The sequence below is a fragment of the Hemicordylus capensis genome, chromosome 7, assembly GCF_027244095.1.
Source record: "Hemicordylus capensis ecotype Gifberg chromosome 7, rHemCap1.1.pri, whole genome shotgun sequence".
NCBI lineage: Eukaryota > Metazoa > Chordata > Lepidosauria > Squamata > Cordylidae > Hemicordylus > Hemicordylus capensis.
In genome coordinates, this window is record NC_069663.1 from 24241691 (window position 1) to 24264242 (window position 22552).

Genomic DNA, 22552 nt, shown 5'->3' on the forward strand with positions numbered 1-22552 from the left:
TATTAATCCAACATTTTCCATCTGAAGTAACAGACAGCTAAAAATGAAAAAGAAAACTTACCCATGGCAATCTTCTTCTTTATATATAATTTGCTAAGGCATACCCATGGCTAATCCCATGCGTGGCAGCTCTCGTGAGAGTTCGGAGAGCTGCTGGGTAGGATAGTGATGGGGATGGGTGGGGAAAAGAAAATGGCGGTAGTTGCTGGCCAGCCGGCTGGCAGGCCCAGGAGTTAATGGTAGTGGTGAAGGCAGGGGCAGCCGCTGAGGAAATGTCAGCCGGCAGAAACGGTGGTGGAGGCAGGCGGATGGGAAACCAGTGGCGCTGGGTAGGAAAAATGGCAGCAGTGGGTGAGTGGGGTACAAAGGAAACTGCGGTGGGGGCAGGCGGCCAGGTAGAGAACTAGAGGCACCAGTGCTCTGCACCCAGCCCAGCTAGTTCTTATTATTTTATTAGTATTTTGAAAACATTAATCCACAGAAAACTGCCTGAGCTAGTTCCCAGAAATTCCCAGTCCAGACAACTATGGGTGGAAGAGGTACTTACTATTAGGTGGATGACTGCGAAACCAGCACCGGATTCAGTTCCCGAGGAGTGTCCTGCAGGTGCAAACATTCCTGTGCTGACATGTATTTGGATGAAGGGAGGTTTGGCATGCATAGCAATATGCTATGTCGAGCAATGTGGAAGCCAAGCTGAGAATGACTTGGAGACTGTCCCCAAGGCAGACGACGACAGTGGCTTGTATGATGAGCTAAAGGATCTTTACTTGAAAACTTGGCAGTTTCCTATAAGTTTCTACAGAAATATTATGATTTTTTGAGTGTTCTGTAGAGTAATGCTTCCAAAATACTAATAAAATAATAAGCATCTCTATGGGAAAACTTCCTTTTTCATTTTTAGCTGTCAGTCTGTACCTCAGATGCTCTGCAATCAACCCTTCTCCTATCAGCACCAAGGGAGGAGGAGGCATGGCTCTGAAGGGTTTGCCACAGGCTGAACAGGTGCTGATGAAGCTAAGCATGAAGATGACTCTGCAGCAAGTGCCTTCTGTGCAGGCCTCTGTATCCCAGCAGGTGCTTTGAGGATGCTGGAAAGGGGTCAAGCAGCCTTTGGGAGAGACTGGCTGTGAGCGTGCAGCTCTAAGTGGTGAATGGCTTGCCTGTAGGCAGTGTGGCTCTCATGAATGCTGGGATGGGGCAGGGGAGTCACAGCCAGAGCTGCCAGCAACTAGAGGCAGCTGCACCTTGTCTGGTGCCAAGCTGCGTATTTAAAGCTGGCTCTTAACTTCCCTTGCACTAGCTCCGAGTCTGAAGCAGTACCCAGACAGTGCTAGAACCAGAAACAGGATGAAGGGCACCGACTAGCACAGGAGGTTTTCCGGGGGTGGTGTTGCTGCTTTTAAGCTATGTTTGCTGGGCCATTCTTCTGACCCTTCTAGCCCATTTGGACTAGCAGCAGAAAGCAATAAGATTAATCCAGACCCCAGGGTGGATTAAACCACACAACCAGTAGCAGACAGAAGGGGAAATACAGGCCTTCATCCCTAGAAAGAATTGCCTGGATGTGGCAATTCATCTTCCTATTCTGGATTTGCCCTCCAATTGTGCTTAGTGGCTACTAGAAACTAATGTCACACCTCCCATTGAAAAAATAATCTAGCCATGCCTCAGGTAAGTGCAAGCTTATTAGAAAACATGTCAGAAAGCCTCTTTTCCAGGGAAGAGACACACCTAACACGTGGAAGAAACTGATAAATCCCACATTCCCTTTCAGGGTGACTCATTTTTCATAAAGAATGGTTACTTTTAGTAGGAATGTTGAGATGCCTGAGTTCCCATCGTCCAAGCCAGCAAAAGTTTCAATGCACACAACTAATCTGGATGATTGGCACTGATAAGCAGATTTTTCATTTGCACAGAGCAGCAAGGTATTTTGCCACTCCAAGGCTTCATTGTATGCCTGCTAAGACTTTTCAAGAAATACTTCCTGGGACACACCTCTTTGATCAGTTGTTTCTTCACTAGGTTTATCTGTCAGACAGGTCTTTTGAGTGGCTTGAGCTGGCCCCGCCCTGTGACCAGCTTCCCCTCTCTCTAAAGAGTTAACAGGGAGTGAACCCTTGTCTCGACTGACAGGCTGGTGAACTTCAGGGCAGCCAATCAGAACAGCAGGTGGGTGGGACCTAGAGAGCCGTTGCTGGGAATTCTGGGAACAAGGGTGGTCTTTGTTGGAGAGAAGTGGGTGTGGAATGCCTTAGTGAGGGGCATGGAGTTTTTGCTCTCTCATGGTCAAGACCAGCATGGAGGTTTCTTACATGGAATAACTGCAGATCCTTGAGAGACAGGATTGCAGGAAGCTTGATTCTCATCAGGTGTTGGGTGAGTTTTTAAGGAAAAGGGGATTCAGCATAGGGAACAGTTTGTTAGATTTTGCATTAGAACTTTATATTTCTTTGTGTGCGTGTTTTGCATATCCCTGATACAGTTCTATTACAGTTTACCTGCAACGTAATAATTAAAATAAGAAACACTAGTCTATTCTCAACCCGACTAGGGCATTGCAAAAGACTCTATAAACATCTAAGTGTGCATAAATGCAACCTAAATTGAAGCCTAAAACAACCTATTTTTGTAACCTACTAAGTATTTTTGAGTGTATTTAAAACCTAAAAGTCTCAGATGGAAACAGTCTGTAGTAATTGAATAAAACTGTTTTTTGTTCTTTTCTTTTTATAATCCTCTCAGAGTTTGTTTTTAACTGAAGAAAAAAGGGAGGGCAGAAAGGGGATTTCTCTGGTGCAAATGTGTCCTCAAGCATTCAGCAGCTATCGGTTTTATCATGTGGAAGCCTACATGTGGAAGCTTTTTGTATTTATCCAATAGCAAAATAAAGAGTTTTCCCTGGGATTCCACCCCAAGCCCAGGGAGATTCAAGCTCTGTCAATAAGAGGGGTGGTGGCGGCAGCATTTTAATTCTACTGGAAATATAGGTTAGTTTTAGGAGAAGCCTAGCCAGGCAGCTCGCCCGGGATGATTCAGCATTCTGCCCCCACAAAGGCTTTAATCCGCTACACCTGCTTACGGATAAAGTAGTTAAAGTGGAGATAACATCTCAACTAAATCTGAGTTGTCTCAGCGACTAATGTGGAGTCTTTTCTTTCCATTTAAAAAAACTGGGCACAAAGTCTCAAATGTGGTTGCCGCATCACTACATTCACAACCAAATCACTTTTCAAATAATAGACCACAAGGAGTCAGGAGAGCAAATTAAACGTTCACGACACCATAACAAAAATGAAACAAAATAAAACGAAACCCCACACAAGTTCTCTCTGCCTGAAGTCAGCAAGAGCTGCATAGAAACTCCCTTGATGTCAGCAGGTTTCCTGGCCTAACATCAAATGAGTTTCATGAGCACTGCGGGATGTCGGGCCCAGGCGGGATGGTTGGCTGCAGAGAAGCAGTCAGGATGCCCGAGAGCTGCAGCAGAGAGGCCTGGAGCTAGCAGACTGAGAATGGAGCTGAAGATGCCACGGTGTGATGCAGCGGATGAGTTGAGGCAGGTGGAAAGAGGATGGCTCCCAAGTCCTTTTGACCGCAGGTGACAAAATGCTGCATTTTGTTATTAACTTCCAAATACTTGAGGTGTAATTTATCAGGTAAAGGCACCCAGATTAAGGTGGTGGTGGGGAATCCTTGCCTAATCTAAAATGGGCTGCAGAGGAGAAAGAGGGAACCGCTTGTATCCCAGGATGCACTCAAACTATACTGCCCGATTGCTCCTTGAAGGGTGGAATTGTTTTGGAAAAGTCCATAGGAATTGCCTTACTGCAGTGGTTCTCAAATTTGGGTCCTCAGCTGTTTGGGGTCCAAAGGCCATTGTGGCTGGGGATTATGGGAGTTGTAGTCCAACATCTGAAGACCCAATATTGAGAGCCCCTCCCTTCCTGGATTACAGCAACATCCATCTAGCCCGGCATTCCCTCTACAACAGGAGCCAACCCTGTGTCACGGAGCACAAGGAGGCCATGAAGGCGAGAACCTGTGTGACCCCAGCAGCTGGCATTTGGAGGTATACTCCCTCTGTACATAGAGGTTCTGCTGAAAATAACCAAGGAAATAAGGAGCTGAGTTGTGCACATACTCAAAATATCCCCACCGGTGAAATGAAGGATCAAAGTTGAGGTCTCATCCCACCTCCGGCATTTGCAACACCCATACCTTGTAAGCACAAAATCCTTCCATGTCCTAGCCCCACTTTCTGGTGAGTAATGCCTGTTTACCAATGTCAGCAGCCTGCAGAGCTGTGGAAATCCTTTGTCTCCCTTTCCTGAGAAACAGAAACACTGGCCAAACTTTTTCTCCCACTGCTAGCATTCCTATCACCTCCCAGTTGCTCCTGGCTGTGTCTATTAGTTCCTGCTCCTGCCTCACTTTGTTTCGATGCTCTTCCATCTGCAATGAGCAAAAAATCCAGATTGGGAGAATCAAAACGAGCAGGGCTGGGAAGAGATGCGTGAGGAGCCTTTCCCGTTCCAGCATCCCCAGGGAGAAGAAGAGGCAATAATGGCAAGGAGGTCTAAAATGTACCCTCACACACAAGACATGGATTCTTCCTTTCTATCAACCTGTGAAGATGGTGTTTGCTTGTGTTGAGCCATTCCCAGGACCAAGATGGCCCTGAGGTGCATTCCAAGCCTGAAATGTAATGAATGCATCGATTGTGACGATATCTGAATGACGAATAGTTATTTATTATTCCTGACATTCTTGTGATGAAATCCTCAACATCAGGTTCATAGGGTTCACATTGGCACAAGGTAGTCCTCATTGGAGGTGGGCGGGCGGAATTCTGACCATTGACTCCCACAGAATGTCAGAAGGGAGCCAGGAGGTCTTCTAATCTAACCACCTGCTCTGTGCAGGAAACTAAGCCTCTGTATGAAATCCTCCAGCCAAGCATAGCCTATCACTGCACAAGGCAGAATGTTCCAGTGGCAAAAAGCTCTTCCAGTTAGGAAATCCTACTATATCACCTAAATCTGCTTACTTTCTTGTCATTTTAACCCCTCAGTTCTAGTCCTGCCTTCATGCACAACAGAGAACGAGTCTGCTCCTTCTTCTCTTCAATGGCCCTTCAGAGATTTGAAGACGGTCTTCCTATTGCAAATTTCAGCTTCGGATAATTGCACTGCCTTATGTACTAGGGTGGTTATGCCAATTCTAGATTGCTTGGACACCAATGTTCCCTCTAAGGCATGAGCATGTGCCTGTGCTCACAAGTTTTTTGATGTCCACTCGGTTAATTTTAGACCCCGCTCAGGCTGAATCAGGAAGGTCCCACTCTGAATGCAGATGCACACACAGTGCCTTGGTACTGCCGCGCAGAACAAAATTCATTCCGTACTTAGAGGGAACACTGTTGGAGACTTGCAAGCATGTGTCTAAAATTCAAGGGTGGCTGCCCTCCCCCCCCCCAGCCCGCTCTTAGACCTCTCTGGGCTAAACCTACCGAGCTCCTTCAACAGTTTCTCACAGGACTTGGTTTCTAGACCCCTCACCATCCTGGGAGCCCTCTTCTGGACTCCGTATCAGAGACAATCCTTCAGGGCTACCACTCTCCAACACAGGCTTTCACTGTTCTTTCCCTAGGAGTCATTTCACAGCAATGGCTGCATACAGAACTGATACGCTGGTTCTCAAGTTACCTCGGTACACACAGTAATCATTTCTCTGTCTCTCACGCTCATTACAGGCTTATCCCTGCCACCCTCTTCCTCACTTCAAAGGCCCAAATAAGCTTTCTGATAACAAACCATAAGCTGGGTGCTACCAGCACCTTGAGGAAGGTTGCATAACAACTTGAGGAACAGAGCTGGTCTTGTGGTAGCAAGCATGACCTGTCCCCCTAGCTAAGCGGGGTCCGCCCTGGTTGCATATGAGAAGAAGTGTGAGCACTGTAAGATCTTCCCCTCAGGGGATGCAGCTGCTCTGGGAAGAGCATCTAGGTTCAAAATTCCTTCCCTGGCAGCATCTCCAAGATAGGGCTGAGAAAGTCCTGCCTGCAACCTTGGGAGAAGCCGCTGCCAGTCTGTGTAGACGATACTGAGTTAGATAGACCAATGGTCTGACTCAGTATATGGCAGCTTCCTATGTTCCTATGAGGGCAAAGTGTGGGGAGTTAGTTGGCAAGAGGTTCTGTGAAACAAGAACATGCCCTGGAAACACACTTCTCTCTAATACTGGAGCTTGTGTATTAAATACAGGAGCTTAGTACCAGGTAGGGCCAAAATGTCCCACCTTTATCTAGCAGCTGCATAGAGCAGGTGGAAGGTACAGGCCCATGGAAGTTCACAGATCATCCAGGAAACATTCTCTGCCACAGATCAGATAGAGCAAACACGCCTCACTGAAGCCAATCTAGCATGGCCTCTCAGCCACTGTTCCCTCTAAGGCGTGTGCATGTGTGCATGCTCACAAGTTTTTGGATGTCCACTCAGTTAATTTTAGACCCCGCTCAGGCTGAATCAGGAAAGCCCCACTTGAATGCAGGTGCGCACACACTGCCTTGATAGTGCTGCCCAGAACAAAACTCATTCTGCACAGAGATGAAAATTAGAGGGACCACTGCTCTCAGCCAATCTAGCTTCACAAAAGCCACATTCTGTTGCATCTTACAGATGTTTCGATGAATGAGTGCACCTGTGTTCATTTTAAAGAATCTGAATACAGGATCCCAAATGCATGGTAGAGATAGGAAGTGTACTTTGTACTTGTGGTCAACATAACATGCAAATAACTGTACCAGAGGATACTGTACACCGATTGTATGAGCACTGAATGTAACATGTGAACAGAGCTAAAGACCTGGGATGAATGCAAGAAGAACTGCTACAGAGAATTCTTGTTAAAAGTGAGGAGTGCAAAAGGTCCAAACCAAATATGGAACAATTCTTATTAAACCACAAATGGGTCAGTTCTTCCTGGACTGGCTGTTTACATGTGGGGTGTGCACAGTGCCACAATGAATGTCATCAGATTCTCAAATCGTGTCAAACTTGCTCACAATCGTCTCAAGAGTTTGGGTCAACTAGACCTTCCCCTTAGTCATACCAGGTCCCTGAGGGTAAGAATTGACCAAGAAGCAAGCAATGGGATCTGCCTAGCCTGTGCCGTAGAATTTATTTAATTAAGATGCTTGATGAATATTCCAAATTTGATGGGTCTTTCCACTGGTGCAGATCTATCCCAAAGCATTTGAAGAATTCTTATTGAACTCCCCGCAAAACGTGTTTTTCTCCTCCAAAACTATGCTTCCTCCCCACTGCAAAAAGCTGCTCCTCAAGCTTTCCCTCCGCCTGTCCCCCTGGATCTTTCACCACAAAGATATCTGCTCATGGAAGTTTGCAGATCCCTAAGTGGCAAGGAGGGCGTGGGGTGGGGACATTTATAGTTCCCTTGACACTATCATATCAGGTCAGAATCCACAGAGGAGAGGCTTTGCTATCCCAAGAATCTTAAATCTCATAAGCAGGGTTCTAGTTCCTAATGTTGTAGAGAAGGGAGGGCAAGGAACATAGGAAGCTGCCTTATACCACTGGTCAGACCATAGGTATTGTCTATACTGCCTGGTTGCTACTCTCCAGAGTAGAGAGAGTCCTACCCAGGCCTACCTTCTGCATGCAGAGCAGATTCTCTACCACTGAGCAATGTTCCCATCTCCTTATGGCAAAGAAATGAGGTGCTTTGCTAAACCTCTGAACTAGTCACTGGGCTTGGCAGGGTCCTGCAGAGCCTTTTGCTTTTTCATCCACAACAAAACTTTATCTCAGGGCTGTTCAACTTTGGCCCTCCTGCAGATATTGGCCTAGAGCTCCCATGATCCCTGGCTATTGGCCACTGTGAATGGGGGTTATGGGAGTTGTAAGCCAAAAACAGCTGGGGGGGGGATTGAGCAGGCTTGCTTTATCTTTATCTCCACCCCTCTATAATCCCCTCCCCACTTACTCTGCTGGATACATCATCACTAGCAAAAACATAGAATAAAGCAGGCATAATGCTAATGCTAACAAAACATGAAGAACACACCCGGAGCATACATGTACTTGACACACAATTTAAAATGATCCCTGCTCTTTCCCAGGAACACTAACCTCCCTAGTTGAAAGCTTGAACAGACCCCAGTGGTAAAACTGCACTCTTTTCAAGGAAGTCCTCGTTTGAGCACAGAAAAAAAGTCTGGTTTCGGGGGAATTCCAGGGATCCCAGCTTAGCACTGGCACCTCTTACGTGGCTCTCCAACCCCTATGCTACCACACACCAAAAGAGAACTGGCCCCCAGTGTGCCAGGAGGCTAGGCAACAAGCAAGGAATTAGGACAACTACAGGAAGTGGTATGCCAAGAATCCAGTGGGCAGAGTCCAGAACGGGTAAGCTTACACCATCCTAAGCTTGCTGAATGAAGCTTGCTGAAAACACAGAGAACATGTGAAGGGCTCAAGGAGACTGGCTGGCATACCTATTTAAAATTTTAAATACTGTAAATTGTTTTTGTTTTTAGGCTGCTTTTTGGCATTTTAATTGAATTTAATGTTTTGTGTTTTTGTATTGTTTTATTTATGTGAACCGCCCCGAGACTTTGGTTTGGGGCGGTATAGAAATGTATAAAATAAAATAAAATAAAATAAAATAGCTGGGAGAGGACAAGATGTGCGTGGAAGAGGCTGTGGTAGCCACAAGGCCAGTCGGGTTGGGAGAAAGAGAGGGCGGCAGATTAAGAGACAGAGACTATTTCAGGATTTCATGCTTTTCCCTCACTACACCTTTCCTCTTATGATGAAGACAGTAGAGGCACAGGAAAAGGCCCACAAATTTCATGATGGAAATATCTTTATATGCAAAAAAGGGACTGAGAACAACAAGAACTACAAGTGATTTAGTACAGCACATGAACCTGGCAACAAAGAGTTGTTGGGTCAGTGTTCCAGGGCTGATTGGGGCATCTATGTGGTCAGGCTAGCTTCTGGGGCTTGTTAGCCTCAAGGCAGCCGAGGACCATCCGATTCTCAGCCACACCCCTCAAGCACTCTGGCAAAGGAGCGTCTCCCGGCTCTCCCAACCATACACCCTGGATTATACAACTCTGAATCCACACTTCTTGTCTGCAATCCATCCCATGCAATTAATTCTGCTGCCCTGCACTGTTTACAAATTTGGTTTCCACATCCAGTTGTTGATAGGATAAATCAGACCAATGGTGTTGCATAAAAGGAGACCTGCCCACCCCCTCCCCAATGTGTAGGGAGGGAGTTTGCTTTAGAGCTTGAGGTAGGATTCCCTGGGGAGGTGCAGAGAATTGCCGGGGAATCTCAAGCACCTTTTTGACCTCCCAGTTGCATCTTAACTGGGATCGGATTCAGAATGCCAGGCATGTGCCAACTGGCAGTAGTGTGGATTAATAGGGTCACCCCTAGATTTTTCCTCCAGATCGTTCTTCTCCAGCCCATTAAAGCAGATTGTAGCCCTTCTCACTCTGCTACCCACCCCACTGAACCATCTTGCTATTGTCCTACATACTGCTTTGCCCCATATTTCCCAACCTGGTCCTTAAGATCTTCTTTGGAGGCCCTGCTCCGAATGCCCCTGCCAAATGAGGTGAGGAGGGTGGCTACTAGGGAGGGAGCCATTTTGGTGGTTGCACCCCATTTATGGACTAACACATACACACACCCCACACAGTGAGGTTCGCCTGGCTTCACCACTTTGTTCTTTTAGATACCAGGTAAAGACCTTTTTGTTCACTCAGGCATCTTACATTTTAAATTTTAATTTTAAAAAATTGTGATCTGATTGTAACTGATTTTTTAAAAAAGTTTTAAAAATTGTTTTTGAATTGTTTTGTATTCCCCCACCCCGTTTTTTGGGTCCGTTATGATTTAATGTGTGTTTTTATCTCCTGTTTTAATGTTGTGCTGTAAGCCGCCCAGGGAACAATTTGTTATGCGGTGGCTAACAAAGTTTATGATTATTATTTATTACACTGGAAGAGGGCTGAATGGCTCCTTTCTTGTCTTGCAAAAGGCTGCTCCGCCCTAGTTTCAAGGGCCAAGTTCTCCATCGGCATCGTCTTCCAAAGAGATAATGGCACACTCTGAACTATCCTTGGCATCAGGGCTCAGAAGTGGACGAACCCTGCACTCTTACTGAGTCAGGGGCTCTTTCCCCCTGCCCAAACATGCAGTCCAGGCTCTCTCTCAGTGGCAGCCTCAACATACCAGCACCAGCTGCATCCAATTCCAGAATCCAGCACCACCCAACACTGTACTACAACTTCTTGCCCAGAACATGGGTGAGGCTTGTCGGCTGCTTTGCCCCGACCACATCAGAGGCCTCAAGAGTACTGTAAGAAACCACGGAAAGAGCTTGATGCAAAGAAGAGGAAGGAAGGAAGGTTGGCTGCCATGATGCCATCAGCTTCCCTGATCCAAAGCAACAGAACGTTCTGAACATCTGGGCAGATCAGAATCTCTCCCTTGCAATTTTCAAGCCTGTGTGATATGAGCAGTTTTTGAAGCCTGGGCCTGGGAAAAACCAGTGCTTCCCAAGAAGATGAATGCAAGAACCTAACCCTGCTGAATCTCATCAAAAGTCCATCCAGTCTAGCATCCTTCCCAAGAGTGGCCACTCACATGCCTCTGAGAAAGAAGGCAAGCTGACACCCCCACCCCCAGCAACTGGTATTCAGTGGCATACTTCTCTTGCTGACACCCCCACCCCCAGCAACTGGTATTCAGTGGTATACTCACTTGGAACCAGGGGTTTCTGCAGCAAGGCTGCTGCTGTCGCTTTTTCTTCTATATGTCTAATCATTCTATCTCTAATGCTGTTTTCCAACAATATATCTCAAGTAGTCTAAAGGATCTGTAATTTCTTGGCACCCTTTTCTATCCCTTTCAAAATCGGAGTTAAGCTGCCAGCTGCCTCCCTTCCAATTCTCTAGCAAGGCAGCTGACGGAGGCCCAGCAACTTGTTCATTTCGTGTCATCTCTGTTTGGCTCCACTCTACAGACGGGGGCTGTGGCTCAGTACATGCCTTGCATACCACAGGGTCCAGATTAATGTCCCAGAATCTCCAAGTACGTCTTTGAAAGACCTGGTTAAAACCTTGGAGAGTTGCTGCCAGTCAGTGTTGACAATCCTGAACTAGATGGACCAAGAGTCTGACTCAGCATAAGGCAGCTTCGTATATTCCCATACCAGATGGCCGTCCCTGTGATGCCCTCCCAGGGCCAGAACAAAACACTGCGATGCCTGAGGTAGGAAATCTAAATCACACCCATCACATACTAATCTATCAGGAGCTTCTGTATACGTCTCACTGAGCCAAAAGGGAGTGACACAGGAACACTATTGCATTCTTGCACAGCTCCCCTTTATTTCAATGGGGCTAGAGCAGGTGAACGTCCCAGTGGGTTGTGGCCCATGGGCCAAATCGGCCACTCTCTCTCTCTCACACACAAACGTGCTGGTCCTAATTACATCCAAAACCTATCACCTGAGGCAGATTCACCTCAGATGGGCCAAGGAATCCTCCGACACCAGAAGTGGTTCAGTCCATGGTCTGCTCCCTGGTTCCCCTGCTGCATCTTGTCCCCTGCACAGGAAATGGTTCAGTCTGTGAGTGCGCCCTCTCTCTCTCTGTTCTCCCGTGAGAAACTCCCATGGCTCCCCTTGCTACTAGAAAAGGAATGATCTGGCCTGTGGCCTCTCCACCATGGGCTGGTCCCGCCGGCAGGACGCCCTCTGCCCCACTCAAGCAGCCCCACTCTCACCGAGAGGACGTCTCTCCCGGGTCTCACAGACAGACCTGCTATTCCAGTCTGTGACTGCCCTGCCCGCCCTCCCCTCACATCAATCAAAGTCGATGGTGACCTCTTCGATTTCCTCGTGGCTATTCTGGACGGTGCTCTTGCCGTGCATCTCCTTGAGGTGGCGCCGCAGGCCCGGCTTGTGAGTGAAATGCATTTCGCAGTAGTTGCACTTGTGGGGCTTAATGCCACTGTGGAGGTTGAGATGGTCCTGCAGGGTGGCGTTCTGGGTGAAGCACTTGCGGCAGATGGGGCACTGGAAGGGCTTGAAGCCCGTGTGCACCCGGATGTGCCGCGTCAGGTTGCTCTTCTGCGAGAAGACCTTGCCGCAGCGCAGGCACAGGAAGAGCTTGTGCTCCTGGACGTGGCTGACAAAGCTCCCCAGCTGCTGGAAGATGCTGTTGCAGCGGGGGCACCGGTAAGGGCGCTCCAGCTGAGGCACCTTCCAGGCCGGCACCCCGCTGGCCGCCCGCCAGTCCCTGTAGGCCATGGCCGTGCTGTGGCGATGGCGGTGCAGCGGGTAGTTTCTCCACTGGGAGGCAGGAACTGGGGCTGGGGCTGGAAAGGGAAGCCCCTCGCTGCCGGCTTCGTCGTCGTAGCAGCCCTGCAGGTAGCTGCGGGTGATCTCCACGGCCGAGTTGAGCAGGGAGAGGGAGATGGCGGGAGAGGAGGCGCCCCGGGAGCCGCGGGGGGGGATCTCCGGCCCCTCCGCTTTGCCCTCCTCGGAGTCCGCCTCCCCCTTGGGTGAGGAAGGCTGCTTCTCCTCCCCCTCCCCCTCCTGCTGTAGGTAGCTCTCCTCCTCCTGCTCCTCCCGTAGGAGGGCATCTGCCTTGGGGACTAAGTAGTGGGAAACCGCCTGGGCGCAGCGCTCCACCACGTGGCCCATCTGCAAGAAGGAAGCAGCGGTCAGGTAGTTGACCAGTTCCTTGACGGGCACCTCCAGGCACCCCGTGTAGCAGGAGAGCAGAAGCTGCCGCCCAATCTCGGGACTCTGGAAGAGGGAGACCGACACCTCCTGCGAATCATTCAGCAGAAACTGGTCGCGCAAGAAAGGGGAGCAGGCGGCAAAGACCACACGGTGCCCGGGAACCCGCAGCTCGTTCACCTGCACAGTCACGTCACAGAAGCGCCGCTGCTCCCGCAGCTGGTCCATGCGGTGCAGCACCCCATCCCCATAACTCGGGAAGCGAAACTGCAGCCGCTCACAGGCCGGGGCCATCATCAATCTGGGCAAGACAGGGAAAGAAGAAGGACTCCAGATTACACAACACACATTAAAAACGACTCCTGATATCCATGCATGTGAACAGAGGGGTCTGATCCTTGTTATTACTGCCGTTTCAAACTGCTGACTCCGTCTTTGTGTGCTACTATATAAGACCAAAGAAAGCCACGGAGGAGGTGGAAGGAAGGGTTGATATGACTGGGCACACAAAAATACCTTCCAAATCAAGGCGGGGGAGTAAAGCTGTTAGGTTTAGGCTCCATCCCTTAAATCAGAAGCTTCTGTCTCCATATAGAAAATAGTTGGCTGTGTACACTTGAGAACCCTGAGAACCTTTTTCTAAAATGCTTACATGTTAATAATTATGATGATGATTAAGAAGAACTCCACTACAATTAGGTCAGGTATTGTGGTCTTAGTTAGGAACATTCAGAAGACACGTTAAAAACAAGTCCTCAGACACATGGCTAAAAAGATTTCACATTGCCCTATGAAGCCTATAAAACAAATCAAGGGCTTTCTACCAATATTTCTTTTTTGAAGTTAAAACATGTACAACAATTATAAAGTGGTCCAGAACACAGTGGCTGCCCTGTTAATGAGAGTTCACCATGGGGAATGCATTTCTCCAGTATTTCAGTTTTATGCATGGTTATGCTTAATAAGTCACTCTAAGTTCAAGACTTACTCCCATGTAAGTGAGCATAGAACTGCAGCCATGAAACAGTTACTTACTTACTTACCAGAATGCTTCTAGGCACTATTCAAAGTACCAATTCAAAATCCAAAATGGTATGAGACTAAAGTATCTAGAAGACCACCATCTCTCATGTGAACCTGCCCATCAATTAAGATCTTTATCAGAGGCCCTTCCCTAGACGATTCCCTCTGCCACACACACACAGGTGGCTACCAGAGAAAGCACCTTTTCTTGGGTGTCACCCTGATTGTGGAATTCCGTCTCCAGAAGTGTTCTCTGTAACAGGGATCCCCAGATGTTCTTGACTACAACTTCCATCATCCCTGGCTGCAATGGCCTTTGGCTGGGGATTATGGGAGTGTAGTCAACTATATCTGGGCATCTACACTACTGCTCTCCAGATATATTTGCTTGGTGCTAGCAGATATATTTGCCTGCTATTTGCTAGACTTTTCACTTAATGTCTACAGTCTTTTGGCTCTTAGTGCTGTCAGCTTGTTTATACTGAATATAAACAAGCTGATCATCACCCATTGAGATAATCCAGAGAGGTCAGTCTGCAGTTGCCACCAGCTGCTGCCCTGAGACTCTGGAATGCACTCCCTGCTGAAATAAGAGCCTCACCATCTGACAACTTTTTAAAAGTCTCTAAAGACACATTTTTTCACCCAAGCTTTTTAAACTAGAGAGTATTTTTAATATTTCATCTCTGTTTAAATCTGGTAGGTTATTTAGTTTTTATAGTTCTCAGTTTTTAGCTTTTAAAATATCATTTAATTGGAACTTTTATAATTTTAAATGTGGTTTTAGCTTGGTCTTTTAATGTGTTTCACTTAAATTTGGTTAACTTTATTAGTCTCATTTTACATTGTATCTTTTTATTATATTGTGAACCGCCCTAAGCAGTAGTGCACTGGAGGGGTGGGGGTGGAAATACTTTTTTTTAAAAATAAAATAATAAGTTGTTTTAAAGTTTTCATTTCTGTTTTATGTTGTTGTAAACTGCCCAGAGGCAGAAGTTTGGGGTGGTGCCCAAATATAATAAACAAATAAATATTGCTGTGTTTGTTTGAAAGATGTTTAATTGGCTTTTCTCTATTATGTATGTGTCCCTTGACTGCGGCCAATTGCCATTTGGCTTCTAAGATAAAGGTAAAGTGTGCCGTCAAGTCGATTTCAACTCCTGACGCCCACAGAGCCCTGTGGTTTTCTTCGGTAGAATACAGGAGGGGTTTACCATGGCCTCCTCCCACAGTGTGAGATTATGCCTTTCAGCATCTTCCTATATCGCTGCTGACCGATATAGTACTAGTAGGGATTTGAACTGGCAACTTTCTGCTTGTTAGTCAAGCAGTTCCCTGCTGTGCCACTTAAGGTGATCATTTGGCTTCTACTCTCCCAATATGATCTGATCATTGCATAACCTGAATGTTTCAGGTTCCTGAATCAGCTTGTTTTCCTCTTTCCTCCTTTTGTATCATGCCTATCAGACATTTTAAAAGGCAGGACCTGCACTGTGTTTTAATCTATGAACAGTCTCTAGAAAACATTAAGCATTGTATGAATAATTAGGCCTTGGCCTTCTTCAGCGGTTCTGATGTTACTGGAAAGGTACAGTAACTGTAGTAACAGTTATGGAATGTCTGTGATGGAGCACTCAGCAATCTTAGATTGGCAGCTGCTAAGATAATGTTAGGTAGCAAAAGCATTAAAAACCATCTCTCTCTCTCTCTCTCTCTCTCTCCACACACACACATAAAACAGGCTTGCAGTCTGCAAGCATTCCCCTCCTGTACCACAAAATGACCATACACTTTCCCTTCATGCCTTGCTATTTCATAACCAGAAGAGATGCTTTGTTTTGAGCATGTAATAGAGCAGCTGCCAAGAAAAGACAAAAGACAAATTCTAGGAGACTGAATGAGATAGGAACGAAGATATCTAGTATAGCTCCCCCACCCTCCGATTTCTTAAGCAAATCGCACGGAAATCTGACACTGTTTGCTTGTTTATCATTATTGGAAAGTCCGGACTTCCTGTCTGTAAAAGTACACAAGAAAACTGCCAATGTTTGTGGAAAGTCACCATTTCCCAAGCTTTTTGAATGAGAATATTTTCCTGCGTTTTCCATAAAATTAAGGAATTTTTCTAGCCCCTCACCCCACACCCGGTAGTGTGGAACTACTTGCAAAATAGCAAGTTTCTATCTTTTGTAGTTTTGGTCTGGGAGTTTCATGTCCGTGTTACCTGGCATCATCCGTGAGGGAGGGAGGACAAAGCAGCTTTATATATGCACACATCCATGTACTTTTAAATGTATTTTATGAATTTTACTGTATCATTCTTAGAAAAACCCTGAGGGCAGTTTTGGAGGAAAAGTTAGGTAACAAACTCCTTAAATAAAACAAATTTTAATTACATTAGATAATAATGACATACTTTGTATTGTGTTGCAGAACTGAGTTATTGCAATAAGTACTGATGTTTCAGCAGACATCCTCTTGCAAAATTGCCCTGTTGTTAATAACAACTTTACTTCCAGGGGCTAATAATACATTTGTTGCAGAAGCCTCTAGGCATTACCTAAATATTATACTATTTTGTGGAACTTAACAACTGCAGCCAAACTGAGCGACGTATTGCTAGTGTTTGGTTGGCACTGCTATGGAATCACAGCTAAATACAAGTCTGGTCCCTGGCAGTGTCAAATAAAACATAAGTTGCAAACACTTAAAGGAAGATAAAGTAAAGATAATTTAGTATCTATTTTCTTTATATTGCAACATAAAGCTATATTACCATAGTGTAATGCAATACCCAATATATACACAATGAGGAATGGTACAGTTGATAAATGCACAACAAAGGAACAACGGTCTCCCATGACATCATCTGTGCTTATTAATTTAGCATAGCTAAAGGGACCGATTACTACTCACTATTGCTGCTATAAACCCTCAGGGTACTTGTCATACGCCTTTAAAGTTTTTTATAAGAACGATTACAAATTCTCTCTCTCGCATTATGATATAGTAAATTTGCTAGACGTTAAGGGACCACAGGGCTCTGTTGTTTTTGCGTTGCAAAAAAAAAACCCAACACGATGACTAATCTAGAAACCGATAAATGCAAATGATTTATTTCCCCCGGTGTGCGTGGTGGAGACATAGTTGGAAATTAAGGAACAGTTTGTCTTAATGTGTGTCTTGCATTGTATTTGGCGTTTGTGTCTGGCTGGTTTGAAAACGTTCTTTCAAACAAAAACAAACCATGAACTCTCAATGAAGAAGGAAGATTGATTTCCTCCCCACGTGCCCTCTTGCTACTATTCCCGAAAACGTCCTACGTGCTTTGCGTTATGCACTTCCTGCTAAGAAAGAGCCTGCTTTCTTAGCCTACGCGGTTTGCGCAGTACCGTTCCGAACTTTCAAGGCTGTTCGCGCAGCGACCTCTGGAGGCCTTTATGGGTTATTTTTGCGCTATTTACGTAGCTCCTTGCAGCCTAGACGGTGATTCACAGACATTCCCTACGCTCCTCCCCTAAAGGGTACGCTTCTCTTCACGCTACAGCGTAAGTTACGTGACTGCTCTTTAAACCACTTACCCAAAATGTCGGCACCAGCGCTTTCTTGTCCCGCTTCAGGAACCACCGTTCCTTAGGGCCTCTGAGGCAGCCGCTTCACGCCGACTCCGTTAAGACTTCTCGCAGCGCCTGGCCTGTGCCGCCATCTTGGAATCCGCCTCTCAGAGGGTCCGGGACTTCTTCCCCCGGGCGGGCAAGGGCAGGGATTGCTCCGCGAAGCGACCCGCCGCTGGGGCGTCGTGGGAGGGGGACATGAGTGAGGATAGTGTGAGGGGTCGCACGAAGCAACTGTATCCCTCCGCCGGGAAAGAGTCCCAGACCTGGGCCGCCTTGGATATACAGACATCCCCGCACCCCACTCCATAGGAGTCTCTGGCTCCCTCATATTATCTTTTCTTGCCCCCATAAAAGCAGCCAGCCCCACTCCATGACCTTCTTCCATGGAGTCACCTGTCCATCACAAAGGGCCTTCTTTCCTGTTATAAAGCGTGCGGTCAAGTCGATTTCAACTCCTGGCGCCCACAGAGCCCTGTGGTTTTCTTTGGTAGAATACAGGAAGGGTTGACCATTGCCTCCTCCCACGCAGTATGAGATGATGCCTTTCCGCATCTTCCTACATCGCTGCTGCCCGATATAGTGCCATCAGGATTCGAACCGGCAACCTTCTGTTTGTTAGACAAGCATTTCTCCACTGCACCACTTAAAGTGGTTAAAATTGTGTTATTTCTCCCATCGAGTCCCAGACCATGGTTCTTTCAAGAAGCACCTGTCAGCCCAGGGTTTCTTAACCTTGGGTCCCCAGGTGTTGTTGAACTACAACTCCCATCATCCCAGCCATGGCCTTTGTGGCTGGGGATAATGGGAGTTGTAGTCCAACCTAATCTGGTGGGGGACCCAGGGTTAAGAAACCCCAGGTTAGTTGATGCCATGCCCCAGAGTTGCCACTTTTCCTCCCAGTTATCCAGCTCTGAGCTGGACAAATAGAAAGCCAACTGGTTTATTATGTTTCCTTGGCGAGATGTAGTGTTAGGGAGAAGTGGCACCCAGTTATCCCTGCTAACTGAGCAAAGAGGCACCCAGAAGTGCACCCAGGTAATTTTGGAGTCTGGACCTAAAGGCCTTTAGAGCCCTTCCCACCGCTTGCAAATTAAGCATCATCATGCTCGGCTGGGCAACCACACCACTTGGGACAGACTAAAGAGGATTTGGGGGCCCCCCAGAGGCTGTGGAGGCCCTGGCTGTGGAGGCCCAGAAGTCCAGAGGTAAGAGCGACTCTGGAGGCACCTTTCAAAGTGGTGATTCTCTTATATTTAGCAGAAAGGGAGAGCAACTGGCCCTATCCAACCCAGCACCGCATCCCTCCAGTGGCTGTTGTTGGTGTTTACCTTCTATCTCTTTTTTAGATTGTGAGCCCTTCGGGGACAGGGAACTATCTTATTTCTTTTTCTATGTTAACCGTTTTTGAATTTGTAGGAAAGCGGTTTAAAAGTAATGGTAGTAATATTTCTGCTTAGCTAAAAACACAGGGCCTCTAAGAGCAAAATGAATACATAATCATATTTAGACATTCTAGCAGAGGGTTTAGTGCAGGGGTACTCAGATGCACTAAAATTCCAGCTGCAACTAGGGATGATGGAAGTTGTCGTCCAACAGTACATAGGTGCCCAGCCAACAAGCAAACATACACCCCTCCTCTCCCACACCACAAAAGTGGAACTCATTAATCTTGAGCCCAAAACGTTTTGGCTCCGGGGGCTGTTTCGGCATTTCGGCGCCAGCGGGGGTGGTTCTTTAAGGGCAGGAGAGGGTGCACTCACCCCTCCTGCCACATTTTCCCCACCGGCGCTCTGTTATTTTCAATCTCCTCAGGGCAGCAGCATTCCTCCCTGCTGCGCCGTTGCCGACCGGAAGTACCGATTGCGCATGCGCCCATTGCAATATGTTTCCGGGCAAAATACAAAGTGCTAGTTATTACCTTTAAAGCCCTGAACGGCTTCGGTCCAGGTTACCTTAGAGAGCACCTTCTTCTTCATGATCTCCACTGCACATTAAGGTCATCTGAGGAAGACCGTCTTCAGTTACCACCGGTATGTCTGGTGGCAACTCAGAGGCAGGCCTTCTCTGTAGCTGCTCCTGGGCTGTGGAATGCACTCCCGGCAGAAATCCGTTATCTGACTTCATTATTGGCCTTCAGGAGAGCCCTTAAGACCTATCTGTTTGGCCTGGCCTTCCAGGGTTTTTGAACTGTTTTTAAACTGTAAATGTTTGGCCTGGTTTTCCAGGGTTTTAAAAACTGTTTTAAATGTTTTAATTGTTAATGGTTTTATGTTGTTTTCACAGTTTCCTATGTTAACTGTTAATTGATGTTAGCTGTTTTTATTTTAATGTGAACTGCCCTGAATAGAGTTGCCATGCCCCCCGAAATCCTGGGTTTCACCTGGATTTTACACATCTCACCCAGATTGCTTAGCCCACCCGGATTTGAGCTTGCATTTAAAAAAAAAAAAAAAAAAAAGCTAAGCCCTAGCCCTTGTAGAAGCGGAGTTCTGGAGCAAAATGTGCAGTCACTATTCAGCTCAAAAATGATTTTCAAGCCAATTTACATAGTATGCAAATTAGGCACCCGGATTTGGAAAGCCAGAATCTGGTAACCCTAGCCCTGAGCCACTTTTGGAAGGGTAGTATAGAATCAAACAAACAGACAGACATCTGCAGGAGGGCTGAAGTTGAGCAGCCTCTAGTACGTTATTGTGTCATGTCTTGGTTTTCTAGAATTGCAATCCTAAATACGCTTGCATGGGAGTAAGCAGCACCACTGAACTCAGTGGGATTACTTCCAAGTAAACATGCACAGGATTGAGTTATTAAGCACCTAGTACTTTTCTGACACCATGAGAGGCATTGCCATGTAGTGGTAAGAGGGAAACCTGGGCTACAATCTTACCCCTATGAGGACCAATTGGGCATTACCCCATGTAAACCACCCTAACCACCATGTGGATGGAAATACAAATGTAATAAATACATAAATTAAAATATGACAGTCTCCGGAGGGAAACAAAGCAGCATAACCTGGAACCAAATTGCAGGAGCGTGGGGAGAGAAGAAGAGTTTAATATTGCCTGAAGCCCAAAACACAACAATTAATGTGCCAAGTATTATCCTCCTGCTGAAACTTGTCTATCAAAGTATATAAACCTTGTCCACAGAGTCCTTGCTGACTAAAACGGAAGACCCAGCCAATTGCGAGAGAACAGGCAGAGAGGGAGGGAGAGCGGAAAATAAAGCTTTCTTCCCGATATGCCGATATGACCTCTGATAGAGGAGAAATTAGAATCAGGGCTGTGTCCATATGCCACAACATTGCATATTATTTTAATCCTGGATTTGATACAACTAGGATAAAGGCCATCCTGGACATTGGCTGCAATCTATTTTTGTGCTGCACATGCGACACATACATACCTGGCAGTTGGGCAAAAATGTCTGCATTCTGTCCTCTCACTGGTGCAGAATCCTACACCCAAAATATTGTCACCATGTTGATGTGTGCCAGTTTGGGCATATGCCATGGGAGAGGATGGCTGGTCCATTCTGACACTCCTTGCAGCTAACACCACACTAAAGCAATTGGCCCAATTTCCTTCTAATGTGGTCAGATTCATTCTCATCACCCTCTTAGGTCAGCACCTCGAAATGCCCATTGATGGCACTGCCATAATTGCAGGGTGACCAAGTGCAATGGAGGGCAGAGCTCTTGTGACTTTAATACCCCTGCTAACTGAGAAAAGAGACAGCTTTTAGAGTGGTGATTCTCTTATATTTGGCAGGGGGAGAGCAACTGGCCCTATCCAACCCCAGCACAGCATCCCTCCAGTGGCTGTTGCTGGCATTTGCTTTATGTTTCTTTTTAGATTGTAAGCCCTTTGAGTGCAGGTAAAGTAAAGTTGTGCCCTCAAGTCAATGTCAACTCCTGGTGACCACAGAACCATGTAGTTTTCTTTGGTAGAATACAGGAGGGGTGGGGTTGAAAATTGCTTCTTCCCATGCAGTGTGAGATGATGCCTTTCAGCATCTTCCTATATCGCTGCTGCTGCCCGATATCGGTGCACTCCCCACAGATGTTCTACAAGAATGACCCTGCTTGACACCGAGGACTATTCAAGCCCTTGGATGTTCAGGAAACTCAAGACAAATTGCTTAGAGGGCTGATCACAGGCTGCCCATTTCTAACTAGGTGTGGGTGGGTGTACAAACAGAGATGTGCAGATAGCTGTGCAAAAACCTAATTGGGCAGGATCCAGAATAAACATAAATAATGACTAAGTGCCATTCCAATGAAGCTGTCATAGAACAGCAGCCAAGCCCTTGGGAGGAGAGCTGCTCTTGTGCTAGCGAGCATCAGTTGTACCCTTTGCTAAGCAGGGTCCACCTTGGTTTGCATTTGGTTGGGGGACTACATGTGAGCGCTGTAAGATGTTCCCCTTAGGGCGGTAGATGTTCCCAAACTGGGAGCCTCCAGCGGTTGCTGAACTACGACTCCCCCCCCCAGCCACAATAATGTGAATGATGGGAGTTGTAGTTCAGCAACATCTGGAGGGGGGTCACTGCCCCTGGGCCATAGCTCAGAGGAAGAGCATCCACATGCTTGCATGCAGAAGGCCCCAGGTTCACTCCCGGACAGTCTCCCAGGTTTCAGGCAGGAGTCTCTCCCAGTCAGTGTATGCCCGAGGTGGGCAAACTTCTCCCTCCAGCTGGTTTTTGAACTACAACTCCCATCACCCCCAGCCACAACCTATTGCAGCTAGGGAAGATGGGAGATGTAGTTCAACAACAGCTGGAGGGCCAGGTCTCCCCACCCCTGGCGTAGACAGTACTGAGCAAGAGGGACAAACTTAGAGGAACAACCTAGCCTCTTCTCTGCAGCATGCCCACCCCCCATGCCCTGCCCAGTGGTGACAGGGGGTCTAGCCCAAAGGACCCAGAAGCCACAGCAACTCCCACGTGCTCTCTGGCCAAGAAGTGGCAACATGTGACATGCTCTTCCCCCACCACGGCTCCAACTGTTCTCTCCCAGCCCAATTTGCAGGGTGGGGGCACAGGGAGATCACATTTCATAACCAAGCAAAACAATACGCGGAACTGTGCACAGCCAAAGTCTCTTGCACAACAAC

The 22552-nt window shown here is 47.0% G+C and overlaps 1 protein-coding gene across 1 annotated transcript; it reads right to left on the reverse strand.

Annotated features, from left to right (window-relative positions):
- Nucleotides 1-3257: 3257 nt before the first annotated feature.
- LOC128333195 (zinc finger and BTB domain-containing protein 26-like) lies at nucleotides 3258-17587 on the reverse strand. The gene is made up of 2 exons (XM_053268387.1): nucleotides 17400-17587; nucleotides 3258-13096 (listed from the first exon to the last, which is right to left on the reverse strand). The coding sequence occupies exon 2, from the start codon at nucleotides 13090-13092 to the stop codon at nucleotides 11914-11916; it is 1179 nt and encodes a 392-aa protein (XP_053124362.1). The 5' UTR covers nucleotides 13093-13096; nucleotides 17400-17587; the 3' UTR covers nucleotides 3258-11913.
- Nucleotides 17588-22552: the final 4965 nt, after the last annotated feature.